This window comes from Mandrillus leucophaeus, unplaced genomic scaffold, assembly GCF_000951045.1.
Source record: "Mandrillus leucophaeus isolate KB7577 unplaced genomic scaffold, Mleu.le_1.0 Scaffold113, whole genome shotgun sequence".
In the NCBI taxonomy this organism is placed as follows: Eukaryota; Metazoa; Chordata; class Mammalia; order Primates; family Cercopithecidae; genus Mandrillus; species Mandrillus leucophaeus.
In genome coordinates this window covers 2,087,982-2,098,384 of record NW_012099543.1, presented here as the reverse complement: position 1 = coordinate 2,098,384, position 10,403 = coordinate 2,087,982, and the positions used below count along the sequence as shown (strand labels likewise).

At 35.7% G+C, this 10,403-nt stretch overlaps 1 protein-coding gene across 2 annotated transcripts in view; it reads left to right on the top strand.

Annotated features, from left to right (window-relative positions):
- Positions 1–9,984, top strand: part of CBLB (Cbl proto-oncogene B, E3 ubiquitin protein ligase) — a 213,040-nt gene extending 203,056 nt beyond the window's left edge. Inside the window, exon 18 of one of the 2 annotated variants that reach the window (XM_011995286.1) lies at positions 6,208–9,984. In XM_011995286.1, the coding sequence (XP_011850676.1) occupies positions 6,208–6,467 (260 nt within the window). In that variant the 3' untranslated portion in view covers positions 6,468–9,984. The remainder of the gene's footprint in view (positions 1–6,207) is intronic. The other variant, XM_011995280.1, reaches the window with a different exon arrangement.
- The last annotated feature ends 419 nt before the right edge of the window (positions 9,985–10,403 follow it).

The following is a 10,403-nucleotide window of genomic DNA, read 5'->3' as shown; positions in this document are numbered from 1 at the left end:
GGCCTCCCAAAGTGCTGGGATTACAGGCATGAGCCACTGCGCCTGGCAAGACGGGGTTTCACCATGTTGGCCAGGCTTGTCTCGAACTCCTGACCTCAGGCAAACAAGATGTTTTTGTTTTTTTTTTTTTCCAGAGACAGAGTCTCGCTCTGTCACCCAGGCTGGAGCACAGTGGTGCAATCTTGTCTTACTGCAACCTCCACATCCCAGGTTCAAACAATTCTCCTGTCTCAGCCTCCCAAGTAGCTGGGACTACAGGCAATTATTGTATTTTTAGTAGAGACGGAGTTTCACCATTTTAGTCAGGCTGGTCTTGAACTCCTGACCTCAGGTAATCCACTTGCCTCAGCCTCCTAAAGTGCTGGGATTATAGGCATGAGCCAATGAGCACAGCCTGAAATAGATATTGTTAATGTCAATTTATAGAAGAAAGAAAGACACAGCAAAGGTTAGTAACTAACTCAAGCTACTGCAGTAAGTATAAGCGTGACAGAATTTAAATCAGTTTCAATTTTTAAAAAATTTGTTAATAAATAAAGTTTATGTTGTGGTCCTATCAGCATGCCAAAATTAAGTTAGAAAAAAATGTACACATGCATGTTACAAGAATTGCTAAACTGAGTTTGCAGATGTTCAGTGGTAAAATCATGATAATAGTGATGGAATAGTTGTGATGACAAAGAAATGGAGGGTTTTAGAAATAGTAAAACTGTACTAGAGATTTCAAAATCAAGATTCTGATTATCTTTCACATGATCTTAGAAAAGCCACCCACTATGTACTTCCTATATTTTTCACATGAGCAAAATCAATCTCTGGTTCTCAGTCTTAGATACTTGTACAGCTGAGGCCTTTAAGAGTATCAGAGGAGATCTGAGACTATTTTGTTGGTGGTGGTAGTTTTTCTATTTATGCACATACTATATATACATTGGAAAATAAAAAGAAATTACAGAGAAAATAATCAATAAGAAAAAGCAATCACTTATAACCCTATCAATAAGGAACATTATTGCCATTTTCAAGTGCAACCTTGTAATGTTTTGTCTATGCACATTTCACTTATGATCTCAAGATCAAACTCAATATGTCAATTCTGTCTCAATTCCATTTAAGAGTATTATAAATATTTTACTGCATCATTTTAAAAACTGTCATTTTAAATTATTGTTTGACAGTCCATTATTTTTATGTGCTATCAAATACATTTTTAACATTTTGAAACCATAACAGAAACCCTAACTTTATATACAAGAAAACTTTCACGTTAAATCCCTTTGCTATTGTCTAGATATATAGAAGCTCAGTGTTATACTTATTGTTGAACATGATCCACTATAATAGAAAATGGGAAAATGTATTCATCAATACAATAGCATTTGCTTATTAGACACATCTTTCAAAATATAGACAAAAAGAAAACTCAACCCAATCTTTATATGATGAGAGGAGTAATAAAGGCTTTTTGTGGCAAAATAATTGACAGCCACTGAAATGAACTATTCTCAATTCTTTAAATAGAGGTTTTGTAGATATACAGCAGTGTGTCTCACTTAAAAAGTTATGGTCTGCCTATGGGTCTTTTGGACACTGCTTTGTTTTTTGTTTTTTTTTTTTCCTAATAAGCTTTCTGTCCCCAGGAAAAATGACAGTTTAATACCACAGATGTGCTTAGTAGACATAGAGATAGAGATATATCTGTATGTACTATGGCTCTTGGGAAGGCCACAAACCATATTAGCATCTAAAATTGTTTTTTTTTTTTTTTCATCCCACAAGTTTCAATGATTGCCCCCGCCTAGAATGTATGACCTCGAGTAATCGTTCTAGGTATTATTCCAACCATGTTATGCTAATTCCCATGCCATCCAGTATTGTTCTGTATGTCACTCTGTTGGAGGCTGAAAGAATGAGGGTAGTGATCAACTCAGTATACCACTGGAGGCTATACGAGTAAACAGCAAACTGTTCTCCTAAAAGAATGTTGGGAAACTGACAAACTGCATCTGCTGCCCGGAAGGGATGCTGAGGGCAGTCAGACCCAGGCACAAGTGTTGCTTGTGATTAGGCACATCTGAAGCCTGTTAACAATAATGTGAACCTGTGATCAGTCAAGCAGCTGACCAATCATTACCTCCTCCCCCTCCCTGCTTTTTCTACCCAATAAATACAAAGGGCTGTAGAAGCTCAGGGTGCTGCCTTTGCTCACTAGAAGCAGGGAACTCTTCTTCTTCCCCAACCCTTTCCTTAAAACAGTTTCTTTTGGTTTTGTTTTGTTTTGTTTTGTTTTGTTATCATTTCTGTGTTTGTCCCTTTGTTCAGTCTTGTAGTGAGGGACTCAGGCAGTAACAGTAGTAACTGTCCTAATGACAGTCTCACGCAGTAACAGTAGTAACTGTTGTAATGAAGGTCTCCAAGTAGTAACAGCAGTTAACTGTGTAGTGAAGGTCTCAAGTAGTAACAGTAGTAACTCTCCTAATGATGGTCTCAAGTAGTAACAGTAGTAACTGTTGCAGTGATGGTCTCAAGTCGTAACAATGGTATAGTAACTGTCTTATTGATGATCTGCCACATCACTCTATTCTTTTATATGCTCAGAAAAGGAAAGCTGAATCAAAATTTACTCCGAAACCAGGGCTTCTCAAATCTTTCTTTCTCAAAGAAGAGTTTACAGTGAACAACAAAGGACTGGGGCATTAGGTAGAAGAGGTCAATATTTAGTTTTTTAGTGCAAGACATTGTTTCAAAGTCTGTTTTATCTCAAAAATTTGTGCAAACTTTGTATTTTACTCTTTAGTGTATCTGTATTCATTTCAGTGCTTTAAAATATTAATGACCTTATATCCTTTAATAAAATTGGTACCCCAGAAGATGTACTACTTATATCCTGTGGCTCACATTCTTGTACTTATTTTGATACTGCTGTAATTAGTCGTAAGAGTTCAAAAATACCATGAACATGGATGTTAGCACTAGAACAAACATGCTCTTCCAAAATAACTATTTTTAAGGATGATGTGTATTCAGGTACAGAAATTCCATAGGGTTGATAAAATTTATAGTTATTTCAATGTGCTCCCAAACTGCAATATAATAACTTTTAGGGGAACAGAAGATAGTTTCGTCTTCATTTCATTGCTTCCTTCCACTATCCTACACATTTGAAAGTGCTAAAGTAAATGAGGACCTGGTGTAATCCACTTTTAGATACTGTGAAAAAGAAAATTGGAGAAAGTGAAGGCTGCGTCTGAGCTTTGGGAAGAGACAGAGTGATTGGTTCTAAGCAATTTGCTTTTATGGTCAATGCGGAAATGATCCCCTTTTTAACAACTAGTAGTTCAGGTTGCACCAGATCTTGCTTTTTAATATTCTTCTAGAAGGCTTTCTCTAGAATCAGATACTCACAACAAAACTTCTTTCATACTTCTCTGGCATTCCTGTTAATTTATAGTAATTGCTGGTCTATAGCACTTGAGTATAGCACTTGGCATTATAAACATTAATTCATTGTTCTTTATTTTTAATGGTCTCCTCAGTCCATATACTGTATATTACATTAATTATCATACTACCTGATTGAAAAGGGATAAATAATACCTCTAAACACAGATATATAAAAGTAGATTTGGACAATGAGAATTGTGAAAGTAAATTGCTTAGCCCAAGATCTTAGGGGCCAAACTGAGATTTAAGATTTAAGATTTAATTGCCAATTATACTATTTATTAGAGGCATTCCTGGCTGTCATGAATTCATCCCACTTGTATACACAGCTGTTCTTTTCAAACATGCCTGGCATTCGTGTGCACATCTCAGTATCCTGGACAGACAAAATAACTATTAAAAATCTCTTAGAAAATTACCTGTAGAAAACAAGTTAATTGTTTTTTAAGTCTAGGTACTTTTGTATCAAAGTCTAGGTACTTTTCTCATCTAAAAGTGTCTCAGGAGACATGATTTAAATGTATGAATTTTTTGGTAATTGATTAAAGGAAAGCTTTCAATAATTTCTAATAGTTTTTGAAAATGGTTAAAAGCAAAACACAATTTATTGTCCATTCCTTTATGATATAATGAAAATACTTAACAGGAAAATAAATGGAACTACAAAACATACTAAGAGATGCAATTTAGCAGACGATAATAGTTTGAGATGTTTAATTACAGATCCAAGAAACAGTATAGATATTAGCAAGGACCAGAAATTATATGTTCTTACATATGGGCATACTTTAATATACATTGTCTACAGCTATAATGTTTTTTAAAATTGGACATTTTGTTACAAAAAAGGAATAATTTAAAATAAGACTGTCATCATGGCCGGGCATGGTGGCTCACGCCTATAATTTTAGCACTTTGGGAGGCCAAGATGGAAGGATTGCTTGAGGACAGGAGTTCGAGACCAGCCTGGTCAACATAATGAGACTTCATCTCATTAAAAAAAAAAAGACATACTATTTTTGGAAACAGTGCTTTTATCCTAGAGGCTTTGTTTTATATATGTTATATTGATATTGCTAGAATTGTATATAGGGTGATATTTTTACAAGTTACCTTCTCATGGAAAAATACACGTCTTTTGATTTAGAAAGGAAAAATATTAAATAATACATTAGATTAGCTTTTATTATTTAAATTTATTATTATTGAAAATATCCGCTTACAGTATCTCCTGAAGCCATTGGGAAAGTGGCTGAGGCAGCAGAAGTGGGGAGACAAGATGGGAACATTAAGTACGAGACATTTGGCTTTTAACCTCAGATCACCATTCACTTAACTGTGTCCTTGAATTTGTTGTTTGGCATTTGTCAGTGGTCTAGGAGAAAGATATTAAATATTGTTGTCTAGATAGTCTTCAATCCATAAGTGTATTTCATGACATAAAGCTGACATTTTAAAATGTATATCTGGACCAGGCACAGTGGCTCATTCCTTTAATCCCAGCACTTTGGAAGGCCAAGGTGGGTGGATCACTTGAGGTCAAGAGTTCAAGACCAGTCTGATCAATATGGTGAAACCCTGTCTCTACTAAAAAAATACAAAATTAACCAGGCCTGGTGGTGCACGCTTGTAATCCCAGCTACTTGGCAGTCTGAGGCAGAAGAATTGCTTGAACTCGGGAGGTAGAGGTTGCAGTGAGCCGAGACTGCGCCATTGCACCCCAGCCTGGGCAACAAGAGCAAAACTCCATCTCAAAAAAAAAACAAAAAACAAAAAACAAAATGTATACATGCATATGTATAGTGTGTGTGTATATTTTTTGTCTAGGCTTTTAAGGTAAAGTGCTATACATAACTAGGAAATACATGATGAAAGTGCCCTGTCAAGTTAGCTAGCCCATGACCTGGAACCTTTTTTTTTTCCTTAAGGTTACTGTCCATTCATGGGTACCAGTGTCATTGGTTTAAACTGGAGGCTGTATTGTCACCAAGGGACTGATCTAGAACCCAATTCTCTACTCCTAGTATTTGTTCTAGGTTTGCTCGTTCTTGAGCAAAACTTCTTACATTGCAATCTGTATAAAGTGTTGGAGCAAAGCACTGAGTTTCCTTCTGTTCAACCTATTGACTACAGTAGAGTCAAAGCATCTACTGTTTTGTTGTTGTTGTTTTTTCCTCCTAGCATCAGTAAGGCACAGATTAGTAACTTGAAAAATCAGCCAGGAAGATGCTACAGAGCATCTGTTTTAGAGCAGTTCTGCTGTGACATGGATGGGACTCAGGACCTGTGGGAATGGGCTGCCATGGATATCTGTGAGCTTGTAAACATAGTTTCCTCTCATAGAAACCTCGCAAAATTGTTCCTCTGGAGAACCATCAACCAGAGCCTGTGCTGTAGTAGAACGTGAACTATATTGCTAAACAAAGTGAAAGCCTTCCTTTTTTAGATAGTTATTTTGATTATTTTTTTCTTTCTCTATCTCTCTGACTACATATGGCCTGAAGAATAAAATGTGGAATAGAGAAGGAAATGTGTAAATTTCTCAGTGGAACTACCAACACACTGTACCTTAATTTTCTCTTGTTCAAAATGAGGATAATACTACCTATCCCACAATAGTATGGAAAAATTGAAAAAGAAAGTTTTATTTGTAAAGAAAACAAGAAATAATATTTCCATAGGAAATGAGATAATGCTGTTATGTTGTCTTGCCTTCATTTTTATCTCTGTCTAAATGGTATCTCTCTTTAAAAATCTACACAGATGGTTCACAAGCACCAGCCAGACCCCCTAAACCACGACCCCGCAGGACTGCACCAGAAATTCACCACAGAAAACCCCATGGGCCTGAGGCGGCATTGGAAAATGTCGATGCAAAAATTGCAAAACTCATGGGAGAGGGTTATGCCTTTGAAGAGGTGAAGAGAGCCTTAGAGATAGCCCAGAATAATGTCGAAGTTGCCCGGAGCATCCTCCGAGAATTTGCCTTCCCTCCTCCAGTATCCCCACGTCTAAATCTATAGCAACCAGAACTGTAGACACCAAAATGGAAAGCAGTCGACATATTCCAGGAGTGTGGAAATGAGAGAACTGAGATGGAATTCAAGAGAGAAGTGTCTCCTCCTCATGTAGCAGCTTGAGAAGAGGCTTGGGAGTGCAGCTTCTCAAAGGAGACCGATGCTTGCTCAGGATGTCGACTGCTGTGGCTTCCTTGTTTTTGCTAGCCATATTTTTAAATCAGGGTTGAACTGACAAAAATAATTTAAAGACGTTTACTTCCCTTGAACTTTGAACCTGTGAAATGCTTTTCCTTGTTTACAATTTGGCAAAGTTGCAGTTTGTTCTTGTTTTTAGTTTAGTTTTGTTTTGGGTTTTTGATACCTGTACTGTGTTCTTTACAGACCCTTTGTAGCGTGGTCAGGTCTGCTGTAACATTTCCCACCAGCTCTCTTGCTGTCCACTTCAACAGTTAAATCATTTATTCATTTGGCTCTCTACCATCCCCAGGCCCTGCCCAGGTCCAGTTCCATTTCTCCCATTCACAAGATGCTTTAAAGGTTCTGATTTTCAACTGATCAAACTAATGCAAACAAAAAAAAAATTATGTGTTCTTCACTACTGAGTTTCTTCTTTGGAAACCATCACTATTGAGAGATTGGGAAAACCTGAATGTATAGAGCATTTATTTGTCAATAAACTGCCTTTTGTAAGGGGTTTTCACATAACATCAAGGAGCTTCCCTTTTTAGTTTAAGCTTTGTGACCTTTAATCCTCCATATTCTCATGTCTGTCATCCCGGGGTATCACAACTGTAAAAATCTGCAATATTGGAAAGCAGCTACTACAGATGTGGAAGATGTAACACTTGTATAAGACAGTGCTGTACTGAAGTTATATAACAAGGTCCTCTGATACTTATGCCTACATTACTTTGAGGGATGCTGAATGAGAGGGCACTCTCCCTGAAATATATTAATAATTCTCAGATAAAATTATGGGCATACCTTTTCTGAAATGGAATTAGAGTTCATTTCCCATTTGAGTGATTACATTCTAGCTCCTGAGAGCTGTGGGAACCAGTTCATACTGCAGTGGAAACGTTAACTCTTTGATGCACTGTTAAGTGTCAAGGCTACTGTGGCGATGTTTTTTGCAAAGTTCTCAGTAATTTCCTCTCTGCAATCAAATTAGAGGTCATATTTAATTTGCAGATTCTCTCGTTCATTGCTCCACACTGCTCTATCAAATCAGGTGAAAAAAATTAATACAGTTTTGCCTTTTTTACAAAATGGTGGTTGGTTCTTCAGACACCATGTTATTACTCTTAATAAATCTACAAACTATGATGTGCTTGGTGCTGTTAGGCACTGTGTTTTTAAAGCACAAACTCTCAAAAGCTGATTCCAGCGTAATGTTTTATTTTTGTTTTTCTGTATTTTTAATGACAAAGTCTGTCTGATAAGACAAAGCCTGGAAAGTTTCCCCCAAAGCTTTAGAATTTAGAATTAGCTGTTACTCATTTCTAATGAGAAATTAATGGAGAAATGAGATAAAATCATCTCTGTGTAAATGCTTGAAGCCACAGAAAGTTTTCTAAATACGGACTAATTATGGGTTTGTGCATATTTCTGTGTCTCCTCTTTTCACTTCACACCCACTGCGATATACAAAGATGCATCAGATAGTGAGCCTGCCTTCAGGACTTAGAAGGACATGACTGAACATCTAGTAGATCTGGTGGAAATTAATGTTATACAAAAGACATGTAGACTAAGTTGACCCTGGATGAGGAGGTAATGCATTTGTTTGCAAAGTTACTTGTACTCTTTTTTTTTTTTTTTTTTTTTGACAGTCTTGCTTTCATGGTATGAGATGAGAACTCACAGGCCTTGGGTAATTTCTGCTTTTGTATGAATTTTTTCAGATGGTTCTGAGCTGGTTATGTCCCTGGAGGGGAATTTTTCGTCTGCCTTAGATGTTCTTCCCATAAGTAGGTATATGAGCGAAGTTTCTTACACTTTTAAAATTGTACTGGCACGTTTTCTTTTGCTTTATGAACCCCTGTTTTTTGTCATTGTGATTTTTCACTTGTTTTAACAGTTTCAGATGTCACCTTGGAGTAGCACAGTTTATTTTGGCCTTTTTATGATTGCTGCTGATAGGTACAGTCTAAAAGCCAAAAGTTGCCACTTCATTGTGATAACATTGTTATAACATTCCTAATAGATTAGAGAATGATGTAAAATAAGAATGTTAGAAAACAGCACATTCTCATTCCATTTATAAATAATATTTGAAAATTTCCAGTGAGAATTAAAAAAGAAGGACTGGTGATGATATAGCAAACTTGGACCTGAAATTTGTGGGAGGGATATCTATTTTGCAGAGAAAATTTACCAGCCTCCACCAAAATCTCTGCATCTTGTACTCAATAGCAACCATTAGTATTGTCATTTGAAAAGAATGAATCGAAAATTCATACAGAATGGAATGAAAAGAGGAAAACTTTCTATTAAACACTGTCAACAAAGACCCATTGCTATCTATCACCTATGAAATTAAACCTAAAAAAAATTTTTTTGAGAAAATAATTAAATGTTTTTTTATTGTAAAAGCGACTGATAGTTGATGTTTGGAAGTGATCCAGACTTTGTTTCACTGTGATTCAAAAAGTTAGACATTCCTTCCATTTCTCAAGATTTGGTAACGCAAATTTTTTTTAAGTCAGCATTTCATATAATTCATAAAATTAAGACAAATTAATTTATTGATATCTGGCCAATGTGAACCCTTCTCCCCCAACCCAAACATGTTCTGGAGGTAGAAGGACTTATCCTCAATTATATTCCAGTAAATTTATCTCCATAATCTGTTTTTTCCCCTAATGTATGATATACCCTCACCAAATTTTTCTAGAATTGAGTAAAAGCAGTTTTTGCTTAACTTGAATTTCCTTCCACAAATATGACCTTCAGCTCTTCCTTCTCCGTTTCCCTTCTGCCCACATTGCAAATAGTCTTCATAATAGAGCCCTCATTGCAACTTAAAAGGGTCCCATTTGTTAACTCAGCATTTCATATACCAAGAACACTTGCAAAGATTTGTTCGTAATGTGAATTTTTTATTTTTCAGTTCCAGAAGCATTTCCTACAGTTTGAACATTATTTTTTCTCTCGGATTTTCAACTTGAAGCTTTGATTTGCACTGAATTAACTTGGTTAAAATGTTAGTTTCTCTTCAGCTAACAGATTTGAAAGCAAATTACAGTATATTTGAATAATTCAGGTACTGCCTGTTGACCTGGAATTTTAGTGATTCTGGGAAAGTTTTCCAGACAAAGACACCGATAGAGTGAAGGGTTTTTTCCCCAATTACTATTTTATTGTTTTTTAAATGCCTTTTTAAAACTTGTGTAATGTGGCAAAATAGTCACATGTTCCATTAATTTATATTTTCTTCATTCCTTTTCAATTCTGGTTATTATGTAACCTCAACTATTTTATCTGTTCTTTTAAGGTATTTTATAAAATGAACATTAACCAAATGCAGAGTTGGTACTTTATTTTTCAAATGAACACAAAATTTTTAGAGCATTTCTATGTTGTAAGTTTTCTTCTTCATGTCTGATTGAACAAAGTGGTGCAAGGTATACCCATCCTAGGTAATTTAGTTATTAAATACCAAAATCATAATTTTAAGATAGCATAATAGATAAAATTGTCCCTATGTCATAGATTTGAAAGTCAAAGGTGTATCAAGGTTCCAAGTAAGAAATATCATATCTAGGAAATGCTGAAAGTCTTCAGGATGATGTACTATAATATATAATTAATTGATAATTGAGGGTACTGATCAACCATACTATCTGGTCTTTAAATTCCTCATTTCTTAAATCATTTTTTCACTGATCAGTATATCATGGGGAGAGAACAACAGAGATAACAATGTTAATAACTGCT